The 17188-nt window shown below is 46.3% G+C and overlaps 1 protein-coding gene across 3 annotated transcripts in view; it reads right to left on the bottom strand.

The window, feature by feature from the left end:
- ZC3H7B (zinc finger CCCH-type containing 7B) overlaps positions 1–16968 on the bottom strand; it is a 61908-nt gene extending 44940 nt beyond the window's left edge. The window contains exons 1-5 of one of the 3 annotated variants that reach the window (XM_074941685.1): positions 16745–16968; positions 9069–9129; positions 6142–6175; positions 5446–5643; positions 780–938 (exon numbers count right to left, since the gene is read on the bottom strand). In XM_074941685.1, coding sequence (XP_074797786.1) covers positions 780–938; positions 5446–5643; positions 6142–6175; positions 9069–9121 — 444 coding nt within the window. In that variant the 5' untranslated portion in view covers positions 9122–9129; positions 16745–16968. Of the gene's footprint in view, positions 1–779; positions 939–5445; positions 5644–6141; positions 6176–9068; positions 9130–16233; positions 16355–16744 lie in introns of those variants that run through there. The other 2 variants (XM_074941684.1, XM_074941682.1) reach the window with 2 other exon arrangements.
- Between the last annotated feature and the right edge of the window lie 220 nt (positions 16969–17188).

Genomic DNA, 17188 nt, shown 5'->3' with positions numbered 1-17188 from the left:
GGTCCCAGCTTCTTGGCCCCCTGCATCCGCTAGGAGTCAGGAAGCCCTGTCAATTTCACAGCTACAGCATGGAGCCATGAAATTTGACAAGACAGCCAACATTTCCAGCCGGCCCGGCCCGGCTCCCAGCTGGAAGCAGGATCCATTCTTGTCCCGACTCTCCTGCTGTGAACCTGACAAGACAGTCAACAGCTGATGTAAGTAATGCAGTGTCTACACAGTCACTGCATTGCCCTAAATACACCGACTTAAGCTCTAAGCCTCTTGTGGAAGTCGAGTAGGGCACTTACACTGACGGGAGCAAGGCTGTAGTGTAGACACTGACATAATTAGGTGGACATAAGCTGCTTTATGTCCATTTAAAACGTGTAGCGTAGACCAGGCATGAATCTCTCTCGTCCATGTCTCCAGTTCCCATCTCTCCTAGACTGGTAGTGACTAGCAGTCATTCCCACCTGATAGCTGTTCCAACATGGACATGAAGCGAGTTGATGATCTCAGCTCAGTTCCAACTGGGGCAGGCTTTCACATCACAAAGCCATCCCAATGGGAAAGAGGCAGCTTTTTTGTTGGCAGCCTCAGCAGAGATGATTTGGGCTGACAGGGACATGGAGTTGGAACTCCCCAAGAGATGCGATTACTGGGAACGGGTGGGTCGTATAGAACAGCCAGCTTCTCTCTTCCACTACCATCACCATTCATGCCGCACTAGACCGCGGGAAAGGAAAGATGGAAAAGTGCCTCAGAGGCTGGGGTAGACACGCATGTCACACACTTACATGTGGGAGGGACAGCAGGCAGCGGCTATTACATTCGTACGCCTCCTTGTGCCTCCCCAGCTCATTTAAGGAGCGGGCTTTGCGGAAGAGGGCACGGATGTTCTCCTTCTCAAGCACCAAAGCCTTCTCGCTGTCTTCCAATGCCTTCTCGTACAAGCCCTGCATGAGAGGAAAGAGACCACCTGAGCAGGCAATGGTGTCTGTCACACACTGGAATCCACCTCCCCTCCCTGCGTGAAAGTTCTGCCCAACCATTTACTGCAGTTCACTGGGAACATACGTCATCAAAACCCACGAATATAAAAGCAATTGGAGATTAGATTTAATGCAGTTGGGGGGGGGGGTAATTATAAGGTTACAGAGTCAAGCACTCAAAAGTTAGGAAATGCCAGAATTAAGGGCGTCTGTGTGCATCTTAATTCAGCCCCTTCTGTGTATGCTGTAGTCTTGAATTACATGATCCCATACTACTTTTTCCACAGGACTTCCTGCACCATTCAGTGCACAGGGTGGGCCAGCTCTAGGGATGAATAAGGGTTGTGTAGTGAAGGGGCCTGCCCCATGTGTTGGGGGGAGTTGGAAGGGGTGTAGTAAAAGAGGCAGACGATCGAAGGAAGGGCAAGGATGGTCTCACGGTTAAGGCAGGTGAATGCTGCCATGGAGAATGGGAGTCTACCCCTCCCTCTGTCACAGAGTTCCTGTGTGATGCTGGGCAAGTCACTTAAACCAGACTTTTTACAGATGGTCACTACTTATGTATTCCTCATTTTCTGGGTGCCTGAGACCCTGGGGTCCATTTTGGAGAAGTGCTGAGCTGCAACTGAACTCAATGGGAGCTGCGATTTGAACATTAAAAGTGCTATGTAATGCGGAGTACTCTGAAAAATCAGATCCTAGGCATCTCAAATTAGGCACCCAAAATTAGAGTCAAAAGTTCCACTAATCATCGTGCCTCAGTTCCCCATCTGTAAAACTGAGATAACACCCCCCCTCCCATCTTACAGGGGTGTGTTGCGAGAATAAATTTGTTAATGGTTGTGAAGCACTCAGATAATGTACTTATGAGCACCACAGAATAGCATATGAGGAAATTAACAACTCTGTCTTCAGAGCATTAAATAAGGTCTGGGGCCATTCTCTGACCAATGAGGAGAAAACTAAATATTGAATAGCCGCTCATTCGGTAAGCGCTGCCTGTTCTGTGCTGCGCACCATCCACACTGAATGAGGCAGGGGTTCTGTGGAAAAAATAGTATGTAAACATGTAACTAGAGACTGCATCATAATACGAGGCACAAGGGGGCCAAATTAAGATCACACAAGCAACCATAATTCAGGCATTTCTTAACTTTTGAATGCTTGACTTTACCACCTCAATGTTGTTGTTTTTTTAACATGCATGTGCGTGTGTGTGTAATTTCCTAGGTTTAAAATAAGCAATCGAATACCATCATATTGATAAATTTCTAACAGCGAGGGTAATTAACCTCTGGAACAATTTACCAAGGATCATGGATTCTCCATCACTGACCATTTTTAAAACATGCTTTGATTTTTCTTCAAAAGATATGCTCTAGTTCCAATAGAGTTACTTTGGGAGATTTTTATGGTCTATGTTATTCAGGAGGTCAGACTGGATGATCACAGTGGATCCTTCTGATCTTGGCATCTAAGGGTCATCAGCAGAGTTGGAACCTTTAGATTTACCACACAGACCTCTGCCACTTGAGTTACTGGAGTAACTGGTAGCAGAAGTAGGCTGTCATCCTCTTTGTGTACCAGCACTACAGGGAGATGAGAGACACTGTCAGTGGATTTCACAGATATTTGCTGACAACAGAGGAATGCCGAGACTCAGGAATCCTAGGTTCCATTTCAGGCTCTGGAGGAGAGTATGATCTAGCAAGCACAGACTTTTCCACCCACTTCCTCCAAGCTTAACCCCTTCTGCGCCTGGCCCCTCCAGCCCACACCTGGCCCAGTCCTGTCTGTCTCTTTCTCACCCCTGGTTCCTCATCCCAGTCCCATTCTCCGCCCACCTAGCCAGTCCCAGTCTCCACTCCTCATGCTTTTCATCCCAATCTCCTTGCCCAGCCAGTCCTAGTGTCTCCCTCCGGACTCCTTATCTCCCCATACCCCTGCTCAACCAATCCCAGATCCCCCCCAGATCACTGTCCCTAGTTTCTTTGCTGAAACAGTCTTACTTCCCCCTCCAAGCTCCTCATCTGCATGCTGGCCTCCAGTCATGCCCACTCATGTTCCAGTCTCCCTCCCCAAGTTCCTAGTCTAACCACAGCATCAACCCTACAAGCTTCTCATTCCAGTCTCTTTATCCAGCCAATCTCAGTTCTCCCATTGCACTTCAGCTCCTTGTCAGATCTGTCTCCTCTCCCCCCACAGCTACTTCCCCTCAACCCACTAGTTCACAGTTCAGGTCTACTTGCACAGCCAGTACCAGTCTCCCTCTACCCCAATTTTCAGTCCCAGTTTCCACCCCACCTCACCTGCCTGCAGTCCCTGTCTCCCTCCCATCAGAGTCCTTGTCCCAATCTACTCTCCCTTCCCCACCCCAGGTCTGGCTATTGTCCCCTTTGTATTTGAATCAGTCAGCCTCTTCCACACTGCATCAGGCCAGCAGAGGGTGTTCACTGTTAGCATAGGAGAGACAGGCCCCTTGCTCCAGTGCCTGGCTCCAGACTAGCCCATAGCATCAAGGAGCAGTAGCTACAGGTAAAATCCTTCTCAGCCCCAAGATGGAGCATGCTCAGGGCCCTTAGAATCTTGGGGAAATTTGCTACAAAGTTTAACATGTCTCAGTTGGGTATGTGCAAACTTAGAATTTTTCAAAGGCTTAAAACTGGGCTGGATTTTCCTAGGGATGGCAAAAGACACCTCCCTTCACAAAGGCCATCTCACTGCCAAATTAAAGTCCCCGCTCCAAAGAGCGAGATAGCAAGAGCATCTTCAAGAAAAACTTGTCAGAAATTTTGAACATGGGCAAAACATAATTTTTCCCCTCGCCTTGTTCTCGGAAACAGTTGAACCATTTCAGCTGAAGTTTTCCCAAAACATTCAGCCGAAGGCAGACACCCAGTGTGGAAAATTTCAGCCTAAACAGTTAGTTTGGCAAAGTTATAAGCAACTTGAAACAGGATCTTATACTGGGATGAAAGCAACCTTAATAATAGGCACTGCCTACCAGTTCCACCTATAACAACTTTGAAATGGGCTTCTGAAGGGAAGAAATCCTACTGGTTGACTGAAGCTTCTACTGCAAGAGTACTGGTATGACCACATTGGGATCCTGGAAGGGTAACGTTTAAAACCAGTTAGACAGGAATATAGAATATACTACCACACCAGATCACAGCACTGGTCCATCTAGTACAATATCCTGCCATACCAGTTCAAACAAATAGTCCACCCAATCCAGCACCCTCTCTCTTACCATACCAGTTTTGGCCACTGGTCTACTTAGTTCAGGATCTTATCTCCACCAACGGTTGATACTTCAGAAGACGGTGGCCCTGAAGCCAGAGGATAAGAAGAGAAAATTTCCCCACAACTGCCTCCATTTTTCATCTTGTCTTCAGAGACACTGCAGCTAATAACCCTTCTCTTGACATGTAATGTTTTATTAAATTTGTCTTTAGGAGGAGTTATAATGGATGCCAGCAATTTAACTAGGAGGGTACTGGGGGTTCATGGCATACTTTGCTGAGAGAATTATGAAGTTAGAGCTATTAGAAATTTTTTCCATCTGATGATTTGCGGCGTGTGTGTGGGGGGAGGATGTTGACAGAAAATTAGGTTTTCCTAAACAAAACTTTTGCAAAGTGTCCTATTTCCACATCAAACTTATTTTTTTCCCCATTGAAAAACTGAACATTTGAAAACCAAAAAATTGATTTTTTTCCCCTCATACAAAAAATGAAATATTTTAGTTCTGAAATGCCTCATGGAAGCTGTGGTTTGGGTACCTCATGCTCCTATACCCCTCTATAGGCTGAGTTCCCAGCCAGACTTCACCTTTCGTGACTCATTGTGGTCATGACACTGCCATGATGCACCACCTCAGCTCCCCTCTTGGTAAGTGGAGGTGCATCATGGGATGATGTAGTCTGACCAGGGAACCTGGTGTATAGAGAATGAGGCCCTTGAACTACAACTCCTATGAGGTACTACAGCAGTATTCAGAATCAACATATTTCAGTTTTTGGTTGAAATATTTCAAAATTTTCTACGGAAACCCCACACCCACCATGTTCACACCAGATATAGATTAAATATATTTTCTCAAGCACAGGAGAAAGAATAATTTACAGAGCAATGCTCCCAAGATTGTATTATCATCATGGAATACTTGAAGGAACTGGCCCTTTATAGCTCAGAACTCCACAGCACCTCAACCTCTCCCCCAGCACTGTGATCTATATGAGTGCACTCTCAAGGCCTGTAAGGGCACCCCCTCACATTTTCTGTCTGGATCTTGTGACACCAATGTCATAATGAGAAGAGTTCAGAGTTTTCTGTATTCCTCCTCCAATGCTGGAGAAGTGGACGAGATCAGTTCAAACCCCCATCCTATGCATGGCCATCTGTTGGGTCTCCCCACTTCCCGATGTTTTTTGTCCAGCTCTTGGGAATGGCTCAGGTAGGTGCTCACCATGGCAAAGTAGCAAGCAGCCCGGTTGACGTGCAGCTTACATAGGAGCTCCACTGGGATGGTCACCTCGTCCGAGGCCGCATAATCCGCCACGTTCAGCCCTTCTACGTACTGCACCAGTGCCAGCTTGAAGTCCTTCTCCCGGAACAGGTCATTCCCCTCTGCAAAAAGGTTCCGCACCAGCTTCTGTAAAAAGGCCTGGGCGGAAAGAGAATATAAACAGAGTGGAGTGGAGATTCATAGATTCCATGGCCAGAACAGGTTATTGTGATCATCTAGTCTGACCTCCTGTATAACATGCCCAGAAACTGAGAGGGGTTTCCCAACCCCCAATTCATCTTCACGTGTGCCCTCAAATCAAGTCCTCCTGTCAAGAAATTAATTCCCCATCCTCAAACTCCATCCGTCCCCTAGTGGGGAGGCTAATTCAACCAAAACTCCTTCCCTCCTAAGGCTAAGTGCCGTCACCCAAATTCCCCCTCTCTTAGAGGTTAACTCCTCCCAGTATTCTTCCCCTTAAAGATCTTCCACTATAGACAAATGGCACTAGACCACTCCCACACATAACTAGCCCCTCTTGGCTCTCAAAAGCAAGGACACTAATTTATAACATCTGTGCAAGAGGGCAACATGTATTGACCAAAAGCCACCATTATGTGGTTTCAAACGCCTTCAGAAAAACAAATCTTAAATTACCTCATAATCTTCTTGGTTTAGGGGTAATGTGGACCTGAGGAGAGAAGAGGAAGGTTTCATGAAACATGGGTCTGTGCAAACTCATGCATCTCTCTCAGCTAAACAGGCAGTCTTTCTGGCTCTGTGTTATGGATCTCATTACGCATTTTACTCCACATTTACTATTGATTACTTGTATCGTTGTTGTACCAAGAGGGCCAGTTAGAGATCAGTACTCCACCGAGCTAGGCACCAGACAGCCACAACAGGAGATGGTCACTGCCTCAAAGAGTTTACAATCTGACTAATTTAGGAGACTGCATTTTCATGGCTATTCCCTATGCAAACCAGCTGCTCTAGGGGCTGCATTCAGGCAGCCAGGTTTTAATCTGGGATCAGAACAGATACTGTTATGCTAAAATGTTTTTATAAAAGAACATAAAATTTTTTAAGAGAATTTGGTACCAGTGAAAGATGTTGGACTGGTAGGTCCCAGAACACTGAATCCCTCTGTTTAGCCACGGAACAAGTAAGGCCCAGAGCGCAGCAAGTTGCTTCCATGCTTCCCCCGACAAAGGGTCTAAACCAGAGGTTCTCAGGACAAAATTTTTGGTGGCCTCAGAGTGTGGCCACCAACTCTTGGCAGTGGCCGCTCTCACACTTTCCCCTAAAATATTTAATTAGCTTTAGGACAACCAAATAAATATGCACATATACACGTCCAAATCATTGTAATTTATTTATTGCTAGCTAGTAAGTCTGTTGTGAAAAGTGATATTAACATACATACAATTATCACTATTCACAGAGATTTATTCAGCTCTGGCAAGCCAGGAACAGATTAAGCCCTGGATGAGGGGCCAAGGGAGGCAGCGGGGGGCTAGAGCCTGAAGCCCAGCTGCTGGAGTCTGGGGCCTGCTGCTGCACAGTCGGAGCCCAGAACTGGAACCTGAAGCCCCTCACCCACCCACCCCACCGCCCCAGGGCTGAACCCCAAAGCCTGAGATCCACCATCCATAGGAAGGTGGAGAACTGCTCCTCCAGCGTTGTGCCCCAGGGCCCAACCCCCTTGTCTCCAGAGGGGGACAGGGCCCCAGCAACCAACACCAGGGCAGGGGCATCCAGGAGCAATAGGGTGGGGGAGTGGCTGCTACTTTGCCCCACCCCCCACCCCCAGCCCAGGAGGCTGTGGCCACAAGAAAAGTTCATGGTGGTCACATCTGAGCAACGCTGGTCTAAACCCTCCCCTGGAGGGAGCACCTCACAGGAGCTCTGGCTCCATAGGCCATCAATCCTTGTCTTTTCTGCAGAGACCACCAGCCAGGGAGCCAGTAGTGCTGGGTGGCTACTGTGGTGAGAAAACATGTACCACAACAGGACTGAGACCACGCCATTTCATACGGACCACCAAACAGCAGTCTGACAGTAAGGACTTTTGGTCACTTTCAAGATGGGGCCAGACTAGAACAAGTGACCCAGAGGTGAAAGACTCCATATCCCAAACCCAATCTTGAGATCATCCAGTCACCTTCAATAAAGTGTCTTTTGTTTAACCATCACAAGATAAGCCATGTTCCTTCCCCTTGATCAATGCACCAAAGCCCAGATCCACAGTGTTTCTTTTCTTCAGGGAAGAGAATGCCAAGCCCCGCCAAGAAGGCTTTCACTTTCCCCATACCTTTCTAACCCCTGTCTATTCTCGGAACACTACATCATAATCATCTCATTAGCCAGATACACCAGACTCTCTTTCTAGAGCTCATCAGTTATTGCGCCTTAAAATTAGGCAGAAGAATTTTCATGGACTTCATAAGTAAAGTGTGTGGGGGCGGTGGAATCATCAGGCCACTAAAATTTGAAAGCCCCTCCTCCACAGTGACCCCTCAAACCAAGCCATTAAATGAAACTTACACTGCTCCAAGGTTCAGGACATGCTATACAGGAATACTACTACTTCATATTTCTAAAGTGCCTTGAGATCCACATCTGGAAAGTGCTGTAGAAATGTGAACAAATTAAGCCTCACAACTTCCCTTGTGAAGTAGGTAAGCATTATTAGCCCCACATACTCAGTCTGGCAGAACTAGGGCCAAAATAGCACTGCAAGGTCAAGGCACCGGCAACAGTTTTGAAGTCCTATATGTCACAAATTGATCCATCAGAAGTACAAATACATATTATATACTATTGGAGAACTAGCCTTCTCAGCTTTCCATTACAAAACGGATCTTTAAAAAAAGAAAAAAACAGAACACCAACACATAATTCTCATTACCACCTTGCTTCTCTCTCACACACACACTGGAATTTTGACCTGAGTTTTCAGCATTTGCTGAAGTAACTGTTGGAGAAAGAATACAAAGCTGTATTCCATGTAAAAGCAACTTAGGCTCCTAGCTTCCAAACACTGTACAAACATTCATCTCAAATTCATAGATAGTCACATAAGAATGGTCTAGAAATTAAATCCCAGGACTGGCAGTTAAGGGATCAGGATTCTTCTTGGGACATATGGCACCTCTTGTGCCTTGGTTTCCTCGTATCTCAAATGGAGATACTACTCTTACCTACCTCACTGAGGCAGTGAAAGGCTTAAATTATCAGTGCTTGACCAATGCTTTGAAATCCTCAGATGGAAGGCTTTGAAGAAGTGCAGAGTGTTAATATTATTATTACTTCTGCTGCACTGGGTATTAAGATCACATTGGAACGGAAGTAGTGGGCAAAACCAAGACAGGAATTGGAATGACGTGATTTTAAATGTGGACATCTTGCTGGACTAGCAACACTTGGAAGAATCAGGACAAATGCTCTCTGGACCTTTCCAAGCATCAGCCCTGGACCAGTGAACAGAATGAAAAGAAAATGTTGTTATTTCTCCTTATACCATACGTTGGAAGGACTATATCCAAAGTCAAAAGAAAATAGCAGTGAACCTGCTCACTTACTGAATGAATTGAAGTCCCTTCTCTATTTCCTCTTTCCTTTTCTGTCTCTCCATTATAGCGTCTGCAGAGAGAAAAAGACAAAGCCAGTTATTACAGATCTTACTGCCAAAGTAGCAGTGCACTATTTAAGTGAATATAGCACTAGCAAAATGTTCCAGACTGACTGCCTTAGACACCAAAATGTTTTATTTACCCACAGCGTGGGAGGCAGCACCAATGCAAACTCGCCACCCATGCATCTCCCCCATGATTTGCAGGAGACCACCCAATGGTGTGAAAAGGAATTCATTCACACCGGCCCATTCAGTCCAAGCTCTCTGCTTAGACTGCCAAATACATGCATGGCATTCCCCAGGACCAACCATGCCTGCAGGATGATTCCATCCGGCCCCCAAATGCACATGGAGGATGCCTTTTTGAAGAACAAAATGGCATCTTCTGCACAGCATGACCTTGCATGCACTGTACATGCAAGGTCACGCCACATCAGGGATACAATTTTGCATGCAAGTGTAGAAGTGCATGCCTGACTAAAAATGTACCGGTATGCCATTGGCCAGCAAGGAAGTCAATTAGTGAAAATTGTGATGGTGGTTGTTCACTAGAAAATTAACTGAGACCTTCCCCCCACTAACTAATTTAATGCAGGCTACCAAGCAGCCATCAGATGATAAGCAACTTTGATCACTACTTACCTGGGTTAGATTTTAACCTGGTGTAAGATGGGGGAGGTTGGATACCATGGGGATATAGATAAACTGCCTACAGTATTTGAGAGATGTAAGCACCATGGTAGCTGAGGAACCGATTTGTGTGGTACAAATAAAAGTACAAGGATGAAACTGGGCAAAGAGAATTTCAGGCTGACTACTGGAAAATGTTTCCTAATGGTGACACCTGTTAGACTATGGAATATTCTCCTAAGGAAAGTGGTGAAAGCCCCATCATTTAACATGGAATGGACAGAGCCCAGGGGAAGCCACTGTAGAGAACAATCCTGCATTGGCCAAGGATAGAAAGAGACCAGATCCATTCTCTTGCACCTCTATTTTCCATGACTCTATGAACGAAAACAAGTTAACCATACAAAGGGGCCAATATTCCCCCTACCTTAGATTTGTGAGTAGTGAGACCTAGAAGGCCCTGTTCTCAACTGAAATGGGTTAGATTCAAACAGTTACGTTTGCATTGTTCATCTGCTGCAGCTTTGGTGCAAAACCAGGAATAGCCCACTCCCCACATCTGCACTGCTATCTTAGCGAGAGCATAGGAGTAGCAGAGAGAGATAGAAGGCACCCTGAAATTCTGTGCCAGGAAAGATCTGTTGAAGCCCACAGATCCACACTGACATAGAGAAGCCATGTTCATGAAAGGTGTTCAACCTGGTGCACGGGGGGAAGGGAGAGAGGCAGATAAACAGAGTAAGGGCAGAATCAGGGAAGTGAGGTGGAATTCAAGCTGCCACGTTCTTCAAGGCATGATTTATGCTCCCATGCTAGGGTTGCCACCAAAAAGGTTCTGGGGGTGGAGGAAAAATCAGCCACCCCTCCAAGTCCACACCAAAACATCAAAGAGATATGGCCTACTTCTTATTTACATTAAGGCCATTTCCACCCATTTTAAGTGTTCTTTACATTAAACCAGAACAGGCTGAAGGAGCCTTGTTGTAAATGAGAATTAAGCCCTTGACGTCTAAGCAAGAAATGGCAGCAGAATCCAACCATTATCATTTACTGAAGCCCCCTCACCATGCTCTGCATTATACAAAACGTAGAGAAAGTCATGGCCCCTACTCCAAGAAGTCTTTCCATGGAAGACTGGATAGACACTAGTGCTCAGATATGTAACACACCAGGGATCAGAGGGTAAAGTGGGGCAGATAGTTTAAATCTTTTTGGGGATTCTCTTTACTAGGACCTGTGGAAGAAGGGCAGCTTTATAAAGGGGATCTGGATGAGGAAAGAGAATATGCCTGATGCAAATGAGGGGACTGTTCCATGGGAAAGTGGAAGAAAGTATGAAAGCTAGAGCTGGAGATGGCTACAAAGGGAGCAGTGAAACAGGAGGATTGGGCAGAACAAAAGGAGCCAGAGGGAGAGTAAGAAGAAATGCAAGCAGATGCTGAGCTGGGCAGAGCCTTGAAGGTGAGGCTGGGAAGCAGGGGACCTGCCCCAGGTGATGGGAAGCCAGAGGTCATGTTCAAAGAGAAGAGTTGCATGGTCCAAGCAACAGGTGGAAGAGACTATTTTAGCATCAGCATTTTGGATGGACTGGAGGAAAGAACCAATGAGGTCAGAGAGGAGGACAGTGTAATAAATGAGGCAAGAGATTATCAACGTACAGACGAGGGTTTTTAGTAGAAGGTATGGAGAAGACTGGATAGATGTCAGAGAGGTTGTAATAGAAAAACCAGTAGGATTTATCAACAACCTGGCTGTAAAAAAAGAGAGGAGATAAATGTAACAATGAAATTGTGAGGCTGGGATGATCAACTGTGATAGAGAAGGGAAGGCTTGGAGAGGGGAGGATATGGACTTGAGTTTGGGCCAAAGAGTTTGATTTGATGTCAGGAAGCGGTAGATTTAGGAAATATCCACATAGAGGTGGTAGTTGAAGTGATGAGGAAGAATAAGGTCACCCAAGGATGAAGTAAAGAAGGAGACAAAGAGCCCTAGTCAAAGAACCTTCAGGGACATGAGAAAGAGAGGAAGTGGAGAAGCCACCACCAGAGACACTGAAGCAGCAACGAGAAAGGCTGGAAAGGCAAGAGAACACAGAATCACAAAAATCCAGAGAGAGGAGAGAATGTGGAGGAAGAGGGAGTTACTGGCCGTATCAGATAGAACGAAAGATATGAAAATAAAGCAGTTGCCTATAGACTTGGCCCACTGGGGACCACAGTGAGAACAATCAAACATTGGCACGTCATTCCAAAGCTAGAGGCAAGAAGCCAAAAAAATGCTATGGCAGCACTTTGAACTCCTGTTTATCCACACAGCAAGTACAGCATGAGCAGCAGCTATGAAAGTTTCCTGTACACATCACCTAACCTAACCTTTGCCATTTGCATCAACCTTATTCTCAAGGGACCAGTAGGAGGAGTTGGCGGGGGAAGAGGAGTTCAGCCTCCATTCTATTACATCCTTAACCTTCCTGCTCAGACACCCCATGAGATGGCCAAATGGGGCGTGGACATAAATTACAACAAGATCTGGACTAGGACTCCTGACCTATTTCACACATCACTGAAAAAGCTGTCAACGGAGAATGACTTTCAGTCACTACTAGGACTATAGGATTGTTATGGCGGTGACAATGTGATGGACACTGTGCCTCTTCAGCCTGGAGAGAGGGCGCATTGACAACACACAGCAGCATCCTCCGTCCCAGCACAGCAACCCCAATCCTGGCCAGGTCCCAGGCACAGGGGCTGCAAAGCCAGCTTGCCTCACACTCACTCTGCAGCAGCAGCTCCTGTCCCACAGGGCTGGGTCTGGTTCCCTGCTCCAGGGTGTTGCAACCTGGGAAACAGAGTCACAGTGCCGCTCAGGTTTGGCCTGGCCGTCGCTCTGTCATGACTCATACCTCATGACTCCTACCCGTGACTTTACACGCCATTTCCCCTTAAACCCATGATTTTTATTAAATTTACCATGACTGCTCTGTGATTTTTGATAAAAAAAAATGTCACAACAAATCTGCACCCCTAGTCATTACCGATCAGAGGCCTGGTTGGAGCCACGGACTTTGCGGGGAAAAGGCTCCATAACTCTTCTCTGATCCCCCAGACTCACCCAGCTTCCCTTGGAGCTCATTTCAGATTTCTCCCCTTTTTCACCACCCCTGTTTCCCCCACACCCATCTAACCTGCCACACCCCACATGCCTCCCCTCCAGAGCTCCCCACTTTGATGACTCACCAGCCTAATCTACCCCTGCTGTGACCCTCGTACCTGTCCACTGATCCCCACTGGATAACCCCACATAAAGGACCACTATCTCTGCTGAACCCTGCATACTGTCTCCTCTGCACCATCCTCTGTGCCTGAGAGGCGCTCTCACCTCCCTGTACTGCAGGCATAGCCAGCCCTTTCACTGGCCTTTCTACGCTCTGCATGCCTAATAGTGCCCCTCCTACCTCACATGGTTAACCAACCTCCTCTACTGCTGACCCTGACCACCTTCCTTTGCTGTTGAACCCACCCACACCTTTTCACGCGCCTCCACCCCTGCTTTATATAACCCCACACACAAGAACTGTCCTCCTGCATCCCACCATCCTGCAATACTACCCACTCCTTTATGTATCTCAGACACAACATCTCCTTCCACTATCTTTCACTGAACAAGGATCACCACCACTTTCCACTGTGCTCCACCCCATGAAGCTGACCACTCCCCCTGTCTCCCTCCATAACTGCTGTGACCTGCCTGCCTGACCACTCCCCTATCCCACATATGACCACGCCCCCAACTCCTTCTGCCACCCCTCACTCTGCAAATCTGACCACTTTCTCATCTCCCTCTGTCATTACTTACTCTGTGAGCCTGACTATTCCCCAGTCCCCCATACCATGTCCCATCCTCTGCCTCGCAAACTTCAAACCTGCAAATGTGGAACACCAGCAATCCAAACGCGTGAAAAACAAGCAATATGTGGAGCACGTGGATTTTGTGGCATGTCATAACATAACTGACAGATAATTGTTTTTAATTATAAAACCTGTTTTAAAGGATGTGTTCGCACCATCTTAATTAAATAAGCTAGTGTTTTTTTGTTTTAAAATAAAAATGGAAAACTATGCTATACCACATGCAACAACACAATACTCCCTCTGACTCAATCGGCAGGAAGGTTTAAACCCTGCACAGACCTCTACCACTTGAGTCACAGAGGTTAGCTGCTACCATCTGGGTGGATTAACCACTAGAGGGGACTTTACACACATTTTGCCAAGGAGTTACAAACTATTTACTAGACAGCAGAAAAATATTGGCAACCACGTATCCTAAATTCTATCCCTGGCTCTGGGAGGGAAATGTGGTCTAGTAGTTAGACAGGGTAACCGAAGCACATAGATTTGGCACATTCAGTCTGAAAGACAGTATAACTCGGTGGAAAAGACTTGAGTCTGCCATATTAGAGATCTGGTTTTTATTTCCAATTCTGTCTGTGCAAAGTTTCTGTGAATTTATTTGAAAAATGGGGATTGAGAAGGCCAATACTTGACTGCTTTCCAGGGTTTGGTTACAATGCTTTGGTCAGTAATATGGGCTATAAACACGTTGAAATATAAATGGTAATCAGTAGAGGTAAGATCAGAACTCAGGTCTTCTCACTCCCAGCTTTTTTTTTTTTTTTTTTGGCATCAGGTACTTTATGAAAAGATAAGAAATCAATCTACAAATTAAAATTAAACAAACATAAAATAGGATCTCTTTAAATAGCTTCTGAAATACTTACTGTCCTTGTTTTAACACCTTTAAAGATTGATTATTTAAAGATAAACAAGTCACTAATCCAAAAATACAAACTTCCTGATTTGTCTCATGCCCAGAGGTGTCCCATCTCCACACAGGTTTGTAACCATGCTGCCTGGTTAATCTTCAGTGCTTTGGAATAAATGTGAATATCCGTAGTCCATGCATTGCTTTAATTTCTTCACTTAGTGCCTGATTAACCATGGTGCTGGACAGTTCTCTTTTCTTTAAATCCTTTAGATTCTATATGAATTTCATAAATTGCTCCACAGCCTCCTGATATATCCACTACTTTGATGGCCAAAGCCAAAGGGAATTTTTCTCGGAGGACCTGCATCACCCTGGCTTCCCCATCAGTCTGCGAAGCAAACGTTCTCCACATGTGGCACGGCAGAAGGATCCTGGGGCCGCGGCCCAGGATGCCGGCGGCCATGTCCCAGCGAGCGGGCCACAGGGTATTTAGATAAGGAGTTGCTAACCTGCAGAACTGTACCTGATTTGGTGCAGCAAAACAGACAACCTAATTCAACTCAAATGCAGAACATTCTGCATAAGCCAGTACACCAAAGAGCTCTGCCCAATCCTGCACATTTGATTGTCCTCCGCTCCATGTGCTTGAACTCTTCCCCAGTCCTTCTCCACCATGGCCCATGCCTGACAACTCTCCACGTCCACCCTGTATACCTGACCACCTCATCCCATACCCCACTCTCCATGTCTGACCAACCCCCATCCCTTCTAACATGCCCCATCCCATATACCCAGCCACCCTCTCTCACCCTACCACTCCTCTTCTCTCCCTCACGCCGTGCCCATTAGAAATGCTGCAAGCCACCAAGGTCATTAGTGGTGTCTGGCAAGACAGCGTCATTGTTACAACCTCTCTGAAATAAATATGGGGCACTTCTATAGCCACCCCTGTGCCCAGAGTACCCGAGTGCCACCCCCCCATTTAAAAGCACACACAATAATGCCATTTAGACACACCGCCCAGCGCACCAAGCCTTGGGGATCCCCACCCCACAGCATGCTCAGGCCTTGCCCCACTTTATAGCAGGCTCCCACCTGCACTGAGCCATGTTTCCCCCAGTCGGTGGGTCCATGCATCTCCTGAGGGGGTGGCATTTCAATGCAACAGGCACCCAAAGGGGCAGGCGGGGTTTTTTCCCCAAGCCACTTCTTTGTATTGCAGGCGCTGCAGCCCTTCTCCCCGCTCCTCGGGGCGGTGTCACTCCCCTGCCCCACTGAGGGCCCTAGCAGCAAAATAGCCTGGTTTGAGCTCCCAGGAATAAAGTCATCTCCTCCCCTCCCCCACCAGCCATAGGCCGCCGATCCCCGGGCTCGCTTAGCAGAAGCAACGGGCGGCAGGAGCATCTCGGGCGGGGACATGCGCTAAGGCAGCGCCGCCTTCCTTTGGCAACTACAAACGTCTCCCGTCTAGTCTTCCAGGCGTTGATCACCCCGAAGTCAGCTCTCCCTATTGCTGGGAGGTGTCTCCCATCACCAATATCGCCCAGCTCCCCCACCCACTTAAAAAACAACTCCCAAATCATTTCAACCAAAAAACGAAAACAAAAACACCTATTTCCAAGTGTTTTGGGAGACGACTTAAAAAGGGGGGGTGGGGGGGCTAACAGCAAACCTCCACCCAGAAGCCATAAAAAGGATCAAAGAATAAAAATAACCTTTCTTATTTGATGAACTTTCCAACCCCTGAGAAATGCACATCTGAAAAGCTATGTCACAAGCATTTCTTTGCTGTTTCATGGGGCTTATACCCACAAAAGGGAAAACTGCAGGCGAAACACAGAGAAGGATAAAGCTTTGAAATCTGAAAACCACACAAACATAAAACCAGTTCATACCCAGTGTTCACATCAACCCTAGGGGCTTTTTTAGCTCGCTAGTAACTTTTAAACTCCAGTTGCATTTTTTTTTAAAGGAGGGGATTAGGGTCTTTGACAATTATTTCCTGCAAGCCCCACATCTTTTTGGTGGGAGGTGGCCTCGAAAATAAATCATTTTCTCTACTTGTTTTTTGCTACTGCAAAACGTTTCCTCTATTTAATTACTATTAGGAAGGGGGGGATTTTGCTAGTGTACACAATATTTAGCTTTTCTTCCTATTTCTCAGACCTGTCCCCTTTTATGTCTGGAGTTAGGAAAAAAAATCCAAAAAAATAATAAAGGACTCACCTCTGCTTGGGTTTTCCCCCACTCACACTATGTATAACTTTCCTTGATAAATGGTATGATATTACTAGAGATATTATTAGAGTATTATTACTGTTAGTAATAATAATAGTAAATGCTATTTAATTACAGAAGGAAGCATTCTGCTTCCGGATCTGCTGCCCCTGCAGCTCCCTCCATGTGCCTCCTGGTCTCTTTACTTTCATTTCCAGGTCTCTCTCTCCCCCTCCCTCAGCAGTAACAGCAACTTCCCTGAGCTTCTTCTAGGTCCTAGTGGTAACCGGTTTTGCCTAAATAGACCCTTCCCTCATGGCGTTGGAAATCGGTTATTTGATTTTTACCAAGATAACTGTCTTACTACCAAATTGTCACAGTGTTTGTTATGGTTGATATTATTTTGATCACTGATTTCAATAACTTTTACTGCTCTTTTTAGTAAATACCTGT

The sequence above is a fragment of the Natator depressus genome, chromosome 1, assembly GCF_965152275.1.
Source record: "Natator depressus isolate rNatDep1 chromosome 1, rNatDep2.hap1, whole genome shotgun sequence".
NCBI classification, from domain to species: domain Eukaryota; kingdom Metazoa; phylum Chordata; order Testudines; family Cheloniidae; genus Natator; species Natator depressus.
The sequence above is the reverse complement of the archived record's forward strand: the minus strand, read 5'-3'. Positions and strand labels throughout refer to the sequence as shown.